Source organism: Mastomys coucha, unplaced genomic scaffold, assembly GCF_008632895.1.
Source record: "Mastomys coucha isolate ucsf_1 unplaced genomic scaffold, UCSF_Mcou_1 pScaffold5, whole genome shotgun sequence".
Lineage (NCBI taxonomy): Eukaryota > Metazoa > Chordata > Mammalia > Rodentia > Muridae > Mastomys > Mastomys coucha.
In genome coordinates this window covers 63,765,009-63,782,708 of record NW_022196911.1, presented here as the reverse complement: position 1 = coordinate 63,782,708, position 17,700 = coordinate 63,765,009, and the positions used below count along the sequence as shown (strand labels likewise).

Genomic DNA, 17,700 nt, shown 5'->3' with positions numbered 1-17,700 from the left:
CAACTCACAATTGGCTGGAGAACTGACTGGAGAAAGACTCAATGCAAATGTCATCATAAGCCAAGGTCAACCATGAGAAGAGGATACATACAATGTATTCATTTACAAAAAGGTAATTTGATACAGTCAAAGAAAAGTAGAAAAATCCTGACTTCCTCACTGAAGGGAAAAGTGTTTTTAGCGATTCTGAAGAAGATGGAGGGTGTTGGGAAGCAAGTAGGATGAGCAGGGACCCCAAGAGGCAAGAGTGTTTGGGGTGGGGGTGGTGCTTCTGTGTTTTCAAATGCTACATTCTGAACCCCAAGACCTGGTTGTCCCCAGATGAGTGAATTCTCAGGTATATGGTCGGCCTTTGTTGTGTGAACTTTGCACCCCAATTTAAAGCTATTGGTGAAACCACTTTTAAGTGGTTAGAGCCAGTTATTGGGTAGACCAGAGGTAGGCGGGGCTTTGTTAGGGGCTTCATTTACAAGACTGAGGGGGGCAGCAGGGGAGGGGCAGGAGGAGGGAGGGAACGGGGACAAAAGGGGAAAGGGGGGAGGGAGAAGGAGAAAAGAGATGGAGGAAGCAGGAGGTCTCCATTAGACAGGATGGACCAGGAGCACATGGCCAGGGAGGTGCCCCCTGAGGACTGAGGACAGACTGATGGAACAGAAATAAGCCTGGTGAGACTCAAACAGCAAGCAACTTGGGGAGCATAGCTGGGAAATAGCCAATCTAGCATAAGTCAAATAGTTAAGGGGTAATCGAGCAGTCATTGTGATAAAGCCGATTAAATAAATCCATAGGGGATAGCCTTGATTATTGGGGGGTGGCTGACCAGGTCACAATAAGAACCAATATAGTTATCAAATACCTTACAACAACACAAGAATGGAGGTCCTCAGGTAACAATATGAACGGAGATAGATGAATTAAAGCCACAAAGTACAGAGACTATAAGTAGATACTATGCATGCATATGGTGAGATGGCGATGGCTCAGCAGTTAAGAGCATTTGTTCTTGCAGAGGACCCAGGTTTGATTTCCAGCACCCACATGGCGGCTCACAACCACTTGTAAAATCAGTTCCACAGTTCCCGACTCTCTCTTCTGACCTCCACGGGCACTAGGCACATATGTGGTTCACATAAATGTATGTAGGAAAAGCATTCACACACATAAAATAAAATTTTAAAAAATCTCTAAGTAAATCTAATAGTACATTGCTAGCAAGAGATCATTTGAGCAGAGTTAGAAAATTTAAAAGCTTTAAAACCTAGGTATATGGTGTGGGGGGGAGAAGTTTCAGAATAGCAATAAAAACAGAATAAAATTAATTTAAGGTAAGAATAGATAAAAGATAAAGAAATTTTATAGAGTAGTGAAGAATAACAAAACAAGAAGAAATAACCATAAACACAGATATACCCTACGACGGAGCAGTATGGTCTCAAGTTACATACCGCAACAACCAACTGAAACAGGAGAAACCCGTTACATAGCGTACCTTTTTTAGAATATGGAGAGTCAAGAAGACTAAATATAGGCACATAAGTCAGTTTTCTCCAAACATCTGAGGCTGAGAATTTACAAAGAAAGTTTTATTTGGCTCACAGTTTGGGGGCTGCAGTCCAGGGACATTACTGCTGCCTCTGTTGAGCCCACCCCACCCCACCCTGTGCAACTTCATAGTGGATGACATGGTGAGAACGTGTGTTTGTCACACACACACACACACACACACACACACACATACACGGAGAGGTAGAGACAGAGAGAGTCAGAAAAAGAGAAACACACATGCATACACACAGAGGGACAGAGACACACACACACAGACAGAGACAGAGACAGAGAGACAGAGATAGACAGAGAGACAGAGACAAGACAGGGTGAGATAGAAGGTCACAGAGCATGGAGGGGAACTAATCTGACCTTTGACCTTTTATGTGTTTCATCTCTTAAAGGCTCCATTGCCTCTTACTTACTATCACTAGATGGTAATCAAGCCTCCAGTTTGAGTCCCTTGGTGAACACACTCAAACTGTGTCCAGACCATGACAATAAGTAAGATAGAACATTTGGATAATAAAATTGTATTATTATGTGCATGCATTTTATAGCTAACAGAAAAAATGTCCACAAGCTACAAAAAAAAAAAAAAAAAAAAAAAAAAAAAAAAAAAAAAAAAAAAAAAAAAAAGCTGACAATCTTTAACTATGGTTGAGTATAATGGAATGAAGCAAAAAACTAAATAAAGAGAGCACTTAAAAAATTCTGTGTTCCTGAAAACTGGTTTGCCAAGAGTAATAGCACATGCCTTTAGTCCCAATACCTGGGAGGCAGAGGTAGGCAGATCTCGGAGGGTGTGAGGCCAGCGTGATCTACAGAGTGAGTTCCAGGATAGCCAGGACTATGTAGAGAGACCCTGTCTCAAAACAAAACTGGGGGCTGGAGAGATGGCTCAGTGGTTAAGAGCACTGACCGCTCTTCCAGAGGTCCTGAGTCCAATTCCCAGAAACCACATGGTGGCTCACAATCATCTGTAATGGGATCTGATGCCCTCTTCTGATGTGTCTGAAGACAGCTATAGTGTACTCATCATATATATCAAATAAATAAATAAAATCTTAAAAAACAAAACTGAACCCAAAACAGAACAAAAGTTTGGTGTTTGTGGCCAAAAACTGTTTTTTTAAAATCTTATTTATTTATTTATTATATGTAAGTACACTGTAGCTGTCTTCAGATACCCCAGAAGAGGGCACCAGATCTCATTACGGATGGTTGTGAGCCACCATGTGGTTGCTGGAATTTGAATTCACGACCCTCGGAAGAGCAGTCAGTGCTCTTAACTGCTGAGCCATCTCTCTAGCCCCCACCAAAAACTATTAAGTTGTCTCTGAGTTAAAAAGGAAATGACAAAATAATTTGTATTAAGCCCCTTTATATTGCTAATAGTATAATATCACAGACTGGATAAGTCCAAAAGGTTTATTTTGGTTGGCAGTTCTGCTGGTAGTGGTCTTCATTAAAGATGATGATGATGATGATGATGATGATGATGGTGATGGTGATTGTGATTGTGTGTAGAGTATACAGGGTGCTCATGTGCCATTCATGTGGAGGCTAGAAGTTAACTTTGTGGACTCAGTTCTCCCTTCCCACCTTTATATGGGTTCCAGGCACTAAGCTCAGGTCCTCAGGCTTATGCAAGCAAGTACTTTCTTGTGGAGAGCGATCTTACCCACCTGATAGAGCTACTGTTGTCAGGGTGGAGCCAGTTCAGCCCATTACTTGTGTGTGTGTGTGTGTATGTGATCTGCACTCTCTCTCTCTCTCTCTCTCTCTCTCTCTCTCTCTCTCTCTCTCTCTCTCTCTCTCTCTGTGTGTGTGTGTGTGTCTGTCTGTCTGTCTTTCTGTGTGTCTCTGCCTCTCTATCTCTGCCTCCTTTTAAGGGCACCATGGGAAAGTCACCTTGATAATGTTACGTAATCCTAATCACCTCGTAAGGTCCCACCTCTAAACACCACGGTTGGATTAAGTTCCCACCTTCTCAGTATCTCACCGCCGCACTTCATCCCAAGGTGAATTTTGAAGAGTACCATCCTTATTCGAGTCTTGGGCAAGCGTCTCTGTTGTGTTTCTTTTAAGTTCTGCTTCTTCATACAGTCCGCACGTTAGACCCTGACCACACACCTCTGCTCTCTCTGCCTTTTCTCTCCACTGACTGCCTTTACCCACGGAACCTTCTCACCCATGCCCAAGGCAGATTTTAATTCAATGAGAGCAGAGACTCTTGGATTTTTTTCAGCTTGTTTGGCTCCACTTCATGGAGGATCCAGTGAACGCTTTGTGAGATCGGACTCACACCGGGAAGCCACTTTGAAATCACTCACACCAAGAGCTGGGGACTCAGGCTTTGCTTTCTGTTTTGTTTTGTTTGTTTTGTTTTGTTTTTGTCAGAGTCGGCTGGGTCAGTGCAAACGTTGCAACAGGAGAAATGACAGTATGAATCCCTTGTCTCCTGGGATGGTTGAGGGGTCACATGAAGTCAGAGTCACAAATAATAAGCCAGTTTCTCAGATGCTGGTTGCCTGCTCCTCAGGCCCCTCCCCTTCAGCATGTTTCCTACTCTCCCCAGCTTTTAGTGTGAGTGATTTCAAAGTGGCCGAGCTGGTATGACCTGCTTCTTGCTGGCCAAGGCTAGTGAGAATCTGTGTCGTGAATTTTCAGATCCCTCTCATTGACTTGTTTCCTGCCTCTAACAAATCTAACTCAACGCTTCCTCTCATGTTTTCCTTTTTTTTTTTTTTTCTCGATTTTTTCAAGCCTCGGAATGCTGATGGGTTTCAGAGGGCAGCCCGGCACCGCTGGAACTTTGGGAAGGGCGTGGGACCAGGTTGCCAAAGGAAGTGGAATCCTAGTATGTTTGGTGCCCCCTAGTGGACGGCTTCCAATCCTCTGACCCAGCTTCCCTTTTCTTTTCGGCCCTCGTTCCTCTTAGACCCCTTCCAACACAGCTTATACACTCTGACTTGTAGGGGAGAGGTAGAAAATAGTTCTTCGGGCTTAAGAGGATGGTCCCATCCCTTGCAAAGAGCAGAGGGCCGTAGATGCTCGAGGCTGCAACCCGTGGGGATAGGTTGACCTGGGAAAAACTTTCCCTAATGTCTTAGAAAGAGGCCCTCACGCTGAAGGTGCCTAGCTGTCCCCTGAACAATGGTCCATGTTAGAGTCACATGCATACAAAAGCATCAACTCCCATAGGTTGCTCCACAGACTCAGAGGCCACCAGCAGGGCCCCTGCTTTGAGGACAAGCTGCTTGGCCAGCAGGCTGAGCTTGGGGCTCAGTATGCCCACTGGACATGAAACCAGAGACTTGGCACAGGTTAGAAGGACAGAAATAAATATTTTTTTCTTTTTATTTATGTGTATGTGTATGTGTGCACTAGGTGTGTGAGATGCTTATGGAGGTCACAGATAGTTGTGTACTGCCCAGTATGGGTGCTTGGAACTAAACTATGGACCTCTAGAAAAGGGACAAGTGCTCTCAGCTACTGGAGCCATCTCTCCGGTCACTGTTGTACCTCTAATTTTATGACCTGTACATTGCTCCTGAACTGACAGCTTCGTGATCTCCCGAGATCATGGACACATGATTGCTGAAACCTTTGTTTTGTTTCATTTTGTTTTTTGAGACAGGGTTTCTCTGTGTTGCCCTGGCTATCCTGGAACTCACTCTGTAGACTGGGCTGGCCTCAAACTCAGAAATCTGCCTGCCTCTACCTCCCAAGTGCTGGGATTAAAGGCATGAGCCACCATTGCCCTGCCTTTTTTTTTTTTTTAACCCTTTGTTTCATTATTTAGTTGACAGCCAGAGCAACATCTGATTGTATCTGTGAGACTCATTTCCATCAACATTGTTGCTCTTTAGTACTTTCCCTCTTCCTGAATGCAGTGTCTTCTCTCATGGACAGACATGCCATGGTCAGTCCAAAACAGAGACCTCAGCCCTCAGCACCCTGTGTAGCTTCGGTTCACCATTCACAACACAACTCTCTGGAGAGCGTCAAAAACTAGAGGAGGGCTGAAGAAAGACTATGGGATTTGCTGTGTCATATCTACATCCAAGCTGTGGATCTACCATTTAATTACTATGATCCTGAGCAACTAAGTCAGTTAATCTCTGCGAGCCATGGTTTATTGTAAATTGAACATTGCTTGAGTGTCAGGAGCCACTGGGTGCTGGGGAAATAAAGGGGTAGGAGGGTAACCCCCCCCCCGCCCCCGCCCCCCGTCCTGCTAGAGCTTCAGTACTCTGGCAGACGCAGGAGGCTGCCCGTGCACTCTCCACTCTGCTGGGTGGGTATCTGGCTGTGGGAAGCCACTATCCCAGGACTATCCCAGTCCTCGGGGGTGATGAGGGAGCAGCCCCGTGGGCTCTCAGTCTCGGACATCCTAGACGTCACTAGATATTGTGGAAGAGCTGAGAATGAGGTGGGGCCCCCGGGGCAGCTTGCGGCTGGAAACGCTGGGAGATTTTCTTGTGGGAAATTAGACGAGGCTCTTTAGGGGAAGGCCTAATCCATTGCTCCAGCATGGCGAGTCTAGATGAAAGGAGGCAGTCCATAGTTTTTAGGCTTTATTGTAGAAAGGAGAGAGAGAGAGAGAGAGAGAGAGAGAGAGAGAGAGAGAGAGAGAGAGAGAGAGAGAGAGAGAGAGAGAGAGAGAGAGAGACAGAGAGACAGAGAGACAGAGAGACAGAGACAGACAGAGACAGACAGACAGAGACAGACAGACAGAGAGACACAGAGAGAGACAGACAGAGAGACAGACAGAGAAACAGAGACAGAGAAGGACAGAGAGGGACAGAGAGAGACAGAGAGAGACAGAGAGGAGAGACTGGCCATGGCCATGTGGAGAGAGAGGAGAAAGGAGGAGGAGGAGAAGAGCAAGGTGAGAGTAAGAACAAGAAGTTAAGAGTAAGAGGTTAAGAGAGAGAGGAGGGGTCAAGCAGCCCCTTTTATAACGGGCTGTGCTGCCTCCAGACAGAATACTGGGAGCTTGGGGCATTGTCTAGCCACAGGATAATGGAGTGAGGGCTGGTGGTGTCAGGCGTCTATGTCTGGGGTCATAGCTTTACTGTTCCATCCCTTGTAGAATTCTCTACTGGGTCTTCAGAGTAAGCCTCAATCAACCAAGAACACAGACTGCCTTTCATGGTCCAACACTTGAGGAAATTGCAAACATTATTGCGTGTGGATATCTGGCACAGAGGCAAAGTTCAACCAGTATGTGCCCCGTCTTCCTTTTTTGGCATACAGGATGTTCACATCTGTCCAGTCTTATGTTTTTATGATTCCTCATATGAAATCAACCCCCACACAAGCTATCCCTGCTGTGTTCCTACCCGAGATAACTGCTCCTTGCCCAGAGCCATCTTTCACTATCTAAATTGGCTTAGTATAGCAGTTGAGAGTATGGGTCTCCAAGGTCGGACAGATATGATTTTGAACTTTTGCCTTACTGAAGTTCAACCATGTCACTCATAACATGAGGGCATAGTAATAGCTTGCTTCATACATTTGGTGTTCTGACAAAATGAGAAGAGCTTTGTCAAGTTCTTAGCACAATGTCAGGGAAGTCTGCTAGTTTGGGAGCCCAGATTTGCCCCGAACCCAGAACCTGCTAACTTTGGTATTTCCCAAGTGTCTCCTAGGGAGCACCATTTCTGCAAATGTTGTCAGGCAGTGGTACATAGGAATTGGCTGCGATGCCAAGGGTAAGAGGGAATTTAAGAGCGAACAGAGCTCAGTAGGTCTGTTAACTATGGAGCTCCCGAGAGTCCCAGGTTGCCAATAAGCAGTGTATGTTTCTAAGAGGTGGCAATAACTGCCATCATTTTCTAAAGCTGTGGGGCTGCAGAATCCTTTGACCGATTTCCCCAACATTCCACCCACCCTACTAAGATTACCTATTCCACAAAACTCCCTCCAAATAAATGCGAGTGTAGCAGCTCGTGGCTCATTAAATATGTACTTTCTGCTTAGCTGAGACCAAGGCTGGCCAGAGTGTCATGAGGTTTGCCATCTCCAAGAGCACCAGGTTGGGAGATAAGAGTTAGATTGACTTTGACCTTGCGACTCTTACCTGACTGTCTAGTTTGCGGAGCTGACAGGTCATAAGTCACAATTCAAAGCTGAGTCTTGACTCTGCACCTGTTCCCTTCATATGCTAGTTTATGTCACAATCTCCATGAGGTTTTTGTTGTTGATGATGTTTCTGATCACACTAGCACTCAAGCATCCTGCCCTGTCCCATGCTTCTTGAAATATCCACTGCTTAAATGCTGAACTTGTCCTGTCTCATCTTATCCGTCTATCACTTCTTAGACTGCCCCTCCCTTCTAAGTTTTCAGCTCGGTTCCCAGCCAGGTTTTGCTATGGTAGCAACATGGCCGCCTCCAAGCTTCCATGGCTGCACAGCACAGGTAGGGTGGCATCATTAGCTCCATTGCCCAGGGGAGCGTTCCTATTGGTGTAACTCTTCCAGTCAGCTTAGTTCCCATGCTCTATCCAAACCAAAGAGCATGACCCTGGACCAGCTTGACCACGGGGTTTCCATGTGTCACCTCCTCCAGCCCCGCACTCTGTACTGCAGCCAGTTTCTGCTTCACCTGGCCAGAAGGCAAATGCCAAAGGACCAACCAGGGGGCAGCAACAGAATCAAGAGCCCCTGGAGAGCTTAATGAAAGCAAAGTGACAGACCCCAGAGTAAAGAGAAGGCAAAATTAGGAGATTTTAAAATGTGAGCAATAGGCAAGATATTTGGCAGGGGAAAAAATCTATCTCATGCATGTAAATGTTTTATTCATCTGAGGTCAGACAACAGTTTGCTGCTGTTTGGGGACTTGGCACTGTACTTTTCTAGTCCATGGAATGTGATGAACATGGAAAACCTGATGTGTGTACTTTAGGGAAGAGACCGGCGACATCAGATTATTGCAGGGGACTGTAAGCCCACCCATGTGCAAACCAGCTCTCCAGGATAGGGTCACCTGTCTGGAATAGGGTCATTGGCGTGGTAGATAAACATTAGGAGACATAGATGATAGGCATGATGGTGCACATCTTTAATCCCAGCACGGGGGAGGTGGAGGCAGGTGGATGCCCATGAGCTCCAGACCATCCAGCGTGGCATAGTGAGACCCTGTTTTGTTGTTTGATGGCTCAGTCAGTTAGATGTTTGCCATATACAAGTGCAAGGACCTATGTTTGGATTTCCAGTACCTATATTAGAAGGCAGGGCATGGCAGTGGAAGCATGTTCCATAATCCCAGCACTGGGGAAGCAGAGACAGGAGGATCCCTGGGGCTAACTGGCCAATGTCTACCAATAGATGGCCAATGTTGACCAAATAGATGCCTTGCAGGTTCAGTGAGAGATCCTTTCTCAAGTGTGAAGCAAGTATGGATGCAGAGGGTGAGCTGGCGGCCATGCTGATCAGGGGTGCTAACTGTGACAAATGAATGGCTCCACAAGGTGTTGGGTGCCATCAAAGGAGGCAGAGAGAGTGCAGTGGGTGAGTGATGCCGGAGCACAAGGTGGGCAGCAAATGACACAAATGACGCATTGGTATTTCAGGCTGCTATCAGTGGTGGCGCATGCCTTTAACCCCAGCACTTGGGAGGCAGAGGCAGGTGGATTTCTGAGTTCGAGGCCAGCCTGGTCTACAGAGTGAGTTCCAGGACAGCCAGGGATACACAGAGAAACCCTGTCTCAAAAAAAAAAAAAAAAAAAAAAAAAAAAAAAAAAAAGCTTGCATTCTGCACCACGTAGGAAATGAAACACTGACTTTGGTGCCACTGATGAAGAAAGGTGAGGGGAAGCCTTTGTCACTGGCCCAGATGGGGTCCCCATGGAAGGGCGTCACTCCCTAAGGTTCTGTACCCTATGGCCATGGTTACTTTCCAGACACTATAGACCTGTAATGTTGGTAAGACTGGAGAGAGAAACACAGCTTCAGGTCCAGAGTCAAACCTGGCACTCTAGACACCCCAGGAGGCCTCCTCTGTCATGACTTGTACCTGATGTTGGAGACAGGAGGGAGGGAGATGGAGAACCAGTAGCAGATGGTCCAAACCAGCCATCTGGTGGTTGCAAATACTAGCATCCCCACAACTATCCATGTAGCCAAATGCTTTTTCACAAGACCATAGAGAGACTAAAGCCGGTGAGGAACCAACTGAAAACCTTGTCCTGACCACCAGCAAGAAGGCTGAGTGACCTCAGACCACCTTCACCACCAGCTAGGTGACCTGAAGGAGTGACAACCATTCAAAAATAAGGCAGAAAGCACAGCTATGAGTTTACCAGCACTGAGAAACATCGGAGCAAGAGAAGAGGACTAAAACCAAGGCTTGGACATTAGAGCACTTCCTATTATTCTTTAGGAAAGAACCAGTTTCCTCCAGCAAATGTTGATCCAGGAATGCTGGCACTGGTCCCCACACAGTGCACAGCATGCTCTCCAGTTTTCAGCATCCAGCAGATCTGCTTTTCCTGCCTAGCCTCTCCCCATCCTGTCTTTGATAATAAATGTTGAAAGAAGAAATATTAATATTACACGGGAGAGAACTCCAAGCAGATAAATATGAAATCCATATAAATGGTTTTTGGTTTGTTTTTAGATGTTCATGCAAAACCTCAAGTGTTGTGAATGAGAGGACATTGGCCCCTGGACAGAACATGGCCATCACCTTTTTTTTTTTAAAAAACGATTTATGTAATTTTATTTTATGTGCATTGGTGTGCGGGTGTCAGATCTCTTAGAACTGGGGTTACAGTTGTGAGCAACCTTCTGGGTTCTGGGAATTGAACCCAGTACTCTGAACCACTGAGCCCTCTCTCCAGCCCCAACCATCGCCTTCTTGAGCTCTCAGCAGCTATGATTGCCGGCTCCTACTAACATTTGCCATGGTTTGTGGAAGGTACATGGCCAGTTGATAGCTGCTAGTGAAGAAGGGGTCACAAGGCCTCTCCCTAAGAGCCCGGAGGCAGTTAGAGAACGCTGTAAGACAGTTTCTTCACTGGCATAGCTGCTTGTAAGTTGCCCACAGTCCTGTAAGTGACCCTGATTCACTCCGTGGTTCACCGAGCTAGGCTTGAGTAGAACCATTTCTATGGTTTGTTATGTGGTAGGTACCCTGCCTGGCTGAACACATAGATAGCTGTTCATCTCCATGGAATTGTTCATACATTTGAGGACGTTTATGCTTTTGTACATTTGTAGGGTGAGGGAAGGCTAACTTTTTTTTTCTTTTCTCATGTAGCTCTTCAAAAATTAAATTAAAAAAAAAAACTTTTAAAGGCAAATAAAGAGATCTCAGGTCCTGGAGCCACCAGACTGGAGCTGAAGCCTGATCTTGCCACCTGCTAGCTATGGGACCTTAAGTAAGCCACTCATCGGCTTTGTCACCTGTAAACTGTAGATGCTAATGGTGAGTTCATCCGAAGAGCAAAGAATGGAGTAGCACAGATGCTGTGTTTGGCCTGGAGTCACCAGGAAAGCTTTGGTGAGGCAGATAGCATGGAAAGAGGAACCGAATGGCCAAGAGCTTGGTTTACCACATCAGAACCACTTGGAGATTAGGGTAGAGAATTCCACTTCCCACCCAGGAGGTCCCGATGACTCCCGGGAGTCCATCTTTTCCTATTTACTCTCAGACTTGGAGGGACAGCTAAACTTAGGAGGGTCTGGCACAGAAGAAAATGTCCCAAAATTGGGATAAGGAGATGGATGAGCAGTGTACTCGGCCTGTGACCGGAGTTGGGATTTTCCTAAGATTTTGTTTTCTTGTTTGTAAAATTGAAGTTTTTTTTTCAAAACTTAAATTTTATGTATGTGACTGTTTTGCCTGCCTGCGTGTCTCATGAGGGCTAAAATGGCTGAAATAATTTGTATGGGGAAGCTGGCTTGCCCAGGTGAATAGAGCAGAGACTTCAGAATGGCTGGAATTTGGGTGCCTGCAGAAGATGATCCGACTCGATGGTACTGTCCCTACCCCATCTTCTTCCTCCTGCAACCCTGAGTTTGTCTGGGGCACCACTCTGCTAGGATGAAAGGATTCCGCTACCAGGCTGGCCATGGAGATGGCTGAGCAGGCAAAGCACTTGCTGCAGGAGCCTAAGGACCCAAGGTCAACCCACAGAATCTATGGTGAGAGAGAGAGAATTGACCTTGAAAGCTGTCCTCTGACATCTGCCTGTGTTCTGTGGCACAACATGGGTGCTTGCATTCACACATACATCATGCACACACATAGTAATAAATAACTAAAAACACGCTGCTTCCCAGACTCCCTTACGGTTGGGCTGACCATGTGACACAGTTTATACAGAAGTCAGTTGAGGCCCGAGGGGAAGGCCTTTGCTTCCCCAGCTCTGTGTCTCTCATTGTCTTGTTCCCACTTTTTACCTTTCTTACAGCTGGAAACAGATGAGGGGCCTGGCGATGAGGCAGGTGTCTTAGCATGATTACAGACATGTGTAGAGCTGAGTGTGGCAGGGCCCTGAGGGGACAGGATTACAGTCTCTCTCTGCCATCATTGAGCACTGATCAGCTCTGGTAGCTTTCCCCCCCAATAGCTGATGTGAGACAAGTGAGTTGACAGCAGAGTTGATTTTTTTTGTTAGTTTTCTGTTCCATAAGGCTTCACAGAGAGTACAGAACAAAAGGTAAATCCTAGAGAACATCCCAACCAGTGAGCATCCATTTGCCCCCTCCTTTTCTCCATCTGTGAATCACTTTTTGCATTTTGTATAACAAGGCTCCTAAATTTTCATACATTTTCTTTTTTTGTTTGTTTTTTCGTTTTTTTTGAGACAGGGTTTCTCTGTGTAGCCCTGGCTGTCCTGGAACTCACTCTGTAGACCAGGCTGGCCTCGAACTCAGAAATCCGCCTCCCTCTGCCTCCCAAATGCTGGGATTATAGATGTGCGCCACCACTGTCCAGCATCATACGTTTTCTTAATTTTTTTTTTTTAAAAAACAATGTGTATTTTTTGTTGTTTTTGTTTTGGTATGTTTGCATGCCACATGCATGCTGTCCCTACAGAGGCCAGGAGAGGGCATCAGATCCCTTGAACTGGAGTTACAGATGGTTGTGATCCCACATGCATATGCTGGAAATCAAATTCAGGTCCTCTAGGAGAGCATCCAGTGCTCTTAACCACCCAGTCATCTGTCCAGTTTCTACTGTTTTCATTATAAGACAGAAGAGTTAGGATGCAAAAAACTGTCCTCTATGGCCAGGCCTGGTAGCTTACAACTTTAACCCCAGTACATGGGAGACAGAGGCAGGTGGATCTCTGTGAGCTGGAGGCCAGCCTGGTCTACATAGTGAGCTTCAGGATAGCCAGAGCTATGTAGAGAGGCCCTGTCTCAGAGAACAACAAACAAACAAACAAACAAAAACTTGCTTTTGAAATAAAGGCTTGGAAGAGTCAGAACAGGCCCAGTACTGAAACCTCCTTTGATAATCAAGGCAGATGTTAAAATCTCCATGTGCACATACCGGGAGGAATATGGGATTCTTGGCATCCCTTTCCTTCTGGCACACACATTTGGAGTGAGAAACTCGGGGGAGAGGGTTCAACGTTGGGTGCCTTCTTGTCTGCCCCCAGCACAGCTTTTATAGGAATAAGCTAGTGACTCTTCTACCTCCAGGAAGGCCCATGACCCATCTAGATCAACTTCCTCTCTGTATACTGCAGATCTGGTTTCTTTCCATGCATAGCCAGTTTAATGTCCCCTCTTCTGTCATTGCTCCACTGCTGGGCCCAGTTGCACCAGAGTCCTACACTGAAAGCCCTTGCAAGCCCCCCAGGTCAAACTCAGCAAACGCAAAGGCAAATATGTTTCTCCCATATTCTAAACAGTTTGCATAACAATAAAATAAAATAAAGTAAAATTAAAAAAAAAACTTGAGCGGGTGGGGGGGAGATTGCTCAGGTGGTAAAGGAGCCTTTGCAAACAGTAGGACCCGAGTCTGATCTCTAAAATGCAAGTAAAAATGGAAGGCCTGATGGTATGGGTGTGTAATCCCAGTGATGGTGAGGCAGGTGCAGCAGGAGGGGGGATCCTGTGGCTTGCTGATCAGCCAGGCTCTCCTGAAGGGTGAACTCCAGGTCGGTGAGATTCTATTTCAAAAATGGTGGATGGTGTTTCTGAGGATGACAACCTGTGGTTGTCCTAGGACCTGTATAAACACACACACACACACACACACACACACACATACACACACATACACACACACACATACACACACACACACACACAGAGAGAAAGAGAGAGAGAGAGAGAGAGAGAGAGAGAAAGAGAGAGAGAGCAGGCATGTGTACCCACAACAAATGAATACAAACACATTAAAAAATTAAAAAGTAAAAAGTAAAAAAAAAAATCTCCTTTTACTACAAAATAAAATTACACAACGAGCAGATCCTGTTGTGCCTTTGGCATAGCCATGGCTTCTTTCCCAAGGCTCCCTGCAGTCCAGAGCAGAGTCCTGGCATCCGTTGAGTGCTGTCCTCTACCAGTGTGCTCTCACCTCTCAGCCCTTCCAGTTAGAGTGCTCCTCCCTCATGGCCTTCACAAGCCAGTCCCCTTCTGACCCCTGTTCAGAGTCACTGGAGTCACTCCCTTCCATAGCTAGCAGCTTTGAGTAGTTGATCCTCTGCTCTTGGGGCAGCCTGGGCTGGATGGACAGGAACAAGGCCAGCCAAAGCAACAGGACCACACAACAGGCTTCGTAGAGCACAGCGACGCTGAAGCGCAGTACTACAAAGCCCCCGACGAAGCTGCCTAGGCTGCAGCCGCTCCCATAAAAGTGACCTCGGAACACGGTGCTCAGAGACCTATGCATCCCAGAGGAGGCCAGGTCCTCTATGGAGGCCCCCACAGCCCACCACAGAGCCCCACTGCTGATGGTGCTCAGGATCTGAGCAGGGAGGACAGACCACCAGCTCCAGATGAAAGCATAGTAAAGCATCTGCAGGGCCAAGCAGCCCAGCCCCAGCCCCAACACGCCCACCCTAGACAGTTTCCTTAGCATCGAAGTTCTGAATGGGTGAAACAGAATTTCCCCTAGCAAGCTGAGAGCCACTGAGAAACCCATCACCAGCTCACTGCTGCCATGGTCCCTCATGTGCCAGAACAGAAAGTTCTGCACAGTACTGGCAGTGGCTCCTATCCAAAAGACAGTGAAGGCTAGGAGGATGAGATGGGAGTCATCCTTTAGGAGGGACAGAGCTTTGATGGTTTTGGAGCTGGGCCCCTGACGCTGGTCTATGGGAACAGGAAAAGCGGTGCTCACTACTAAGGCCAGGGTGCTGACCAGCGAGTAGCTGTAGAAATAAATCACGCCTTGAGGACCACTGGCTACGAGAAAGCATTCCAGATGCCCCACCAAGGCTGCGATGCCACACACACCTGCTGATATACCCAACAGTCTCCACACCCACAGGTCTCTGTTCCTGTCAGTGGCGTCGACGAAGTCCAGGTATTCATAAAGACTGTCATCTGCCACCTGCTCCAGAGGGGCTGCCAGGAGTTCCCAGAACACCACAAACCCCAAGGAGAGGATGAAGGTCCACTGTGGCCCTTTCGAGGAGTGATCAAGGGTCTGGGTGTCCCCCTGGGGCTTTGACAAATTGACTGGACTTCCAAGGGCTGCGCTTCCAGGAAGTAGACTCAGGGTAGCACTGCCCACCTCAAAAGTCCCTTTCTGGGAATTCTCTCTGAACCCAGAAGTGACCAAATGGAGAACTTGTGCAGTGGTCCTGGCTCCTTCAATAGAGCCCACTAAATTGGTCTGCGGACCGCCAAATGTTCCTTTAGATCCATTTGGAAAGCCCGAACTGTCCAGACTTCTGGTGTTCCTGCTGCCTGGGAGTCTGGATGCTCCTGCCCAGTGGTTTGAGACTGACCCCTGGGGAGGAGTTACGGTCACAGTTCGTGAGATCCCCAGCGGTAGGACCGTGGTGGCCACTCTTCTGCTTCCATTACAAAAGTGGTTGATCAGATTTCTGTCCACCGGTGGGACTAGGACCATCAGGAGGCTGGCTCCTGCGGAGCCCAGCAACGAGCCAGTCAGAAACATTCTCCTTTTCTGGTAGCGTTTGGCCAGGAAGGCACAGAAGGGAGTCCAACAGGCAGCGATCAGGTGCTTGGTTCCCATGAGGATGCCCACCAAGGACGCAGCCACACCCAGTTGCCTCAGGTAGAGGGTCAGGAACGGAGTCACACAGGCATCTCGGACCCCGCACACCAAGTGGAAGAGCCTGGCCACCCGTAGTGCCCTGGGGACATCCCATTGCGGGTTGGGGCTCATGGCTACGGGATTCCGTCAGACCCGGAAGGGCACAGGACTGAGTTAGCTGCGGGGCACGCGGGACTCCATATCTCGGGGAGGGAGGATCGCTGGCTCAGGGTTCCGAGCAAGCCGAACTGCGTCGCCTCCTGTCACCTAGCCAACGGCTATTTGCCCCCCACGTCCGGCCACCCTCCCGGAAGTGGCCCCGCCCCAAGAGAGACGCGGCGGGGGCGGAGCCCGCGCACCTGTTGCCTGTACCTGACGCACCTGCTGCACCTGCGCCACCTGATGGATGACGCCCTGTGGTTTGCTGGCGGCCACAGGTGCTGCTGGGCCCCGGGACCGCCTCAGGCATAAGAAACTGTCAGGGTCAGGATGGGATGTTTCCGAGAAGAAAAGAATGAAGTGAACAACATCTGTACATCTCTGGTCCTCACACATCCCTCGTCCTCAGGTCTGTATTCATAGGCCCACTGGTCAGTGGCGATCCACCGAGTTGGTCCTGTTGATCGTAAGTGAAATCCCAATCCTGTCTGGCCATCACCAGGACTCACACTTCCCCTCCCCTGCTTGCTAATATCAAGTGCACTTTTGTCTATAATTCTTCTGTTCACCTTATTGTGTTTTCCATCGGCATTAAAACTCCCAGAAAGGCAGATATTCTGCCTCCCAGACCTTAGAAATGTGATTTTGAATAATTATATATGTATGTGTGTCTCACAGTCACAGACAGTACATACACAACAGAAAATTTCATCTATTACAATTAATAGAATGCTGTTGCCTGCCCTGTTTGGGAGTGAACTCCAGAAGTTCTCAGCTGGCTCTGAACCAAAGAGCCCTCAGTAGAGGAGGTGACTACAGACACTTAAAAATGGCAGGTCCAAAAAAAAATGGTTTACTTAGCCTAATAAAGGTTTCCACAGGTGATTTTCAGTGGCATCTAAGTCAGGAGAAATGACTACAGATTTTTTTTTCTCCCCAGAGGCATTTCCTCTCTCAACAAAGATGCTACTAGCACTTGAAATCATTTACGAGTGCGTCATAGGCTTTCCTCCAGAATGGCCAATCATCTATCTACTGCAGTAATTTTTTGTTCTCAGACCTAGGGTCTCCATGTACTCTACCACTGAGTCATATCCCAGCTCTGATTTGGCCCATATTTCATTCAAGGCTGGCTCAATGCACCTAATTTGGCTGTGGACAGGAGAGTGTGGGGTGATTGCCAGCCAATTCGTATGTGTAGCTAAAATTTGATTGGGTAATGTCTTTCTCTGTAAACTGGTAGAGAGCTAAGATCCTCAGCGCTTTCTCTTACTGTATGACTGACAGACTCTTACCGATGACCTAAAACCTAAGGTTTAAAATGCTATTAAATTGAAATTTAAAAACTAAGAGTTGCTAGCAGGGTATGGTGATGCATGCCTGAGTCTAACACTTGAGGCAGGAGGATCAAGAGTTCACCATCAGCCTCAGCTAGGTGAGACCTTGTTTACAAAACTGAGCAAAAAGAAAACAAAAATGCAAGTGATTAATGGCTGCGGAGGCTTAGTCATATAATCCCACGTTTGGAGGTAGAAGCAGGAGAATGAGGAGTTCAAGACCAGCCTTAGTTATATGAGATCCTGTCTCAAAGATACCAACCGTGGACCTAAACACACACACACACACACACACACACACACACACACACGCCCAAAACAAAAACCTAATGTTTGTGTGACTGTGACTGTTCAAACTGGTCTGAAGCAGTTCATATCACCCTCGTGCGGAAAAACAGAAAATCCCAGGTCAAACTCAGTGAGGTTGTGATCAGTACCAGTTTCAAACCACGGAAGAT

The 17,700-nt window shown here is 47.2% G+C and overlaps 1 protein-coding gene across 1 annotated transcript; it reads right to left on the bottom strand.

Moving 5' to 3' along the window:
• Positions 1 to 13,940: 13,940 nt before the first annotated feature.
• On the bottom strand, positions 13,941 to 16,021 carry Mfsd6l (major facilitator superfamily domain containing 6 like). The gene has a single exon (XM_031352780.1). The coding sequence runs from the start codon at positions 15,876 to 15,878 to the stop codon at positions 14,100 to 14,102; it is 1,779 nt and encodes a 592-aa protein (XP_031208640.1). The 5' UTR covers positions 15,879 to 16,021; the 3' UTR covers positions 13,941 to 14,099.
• Between the last annotated feature and the right edge of the window lie 1,679 nt (positions 16,022 to 17,700).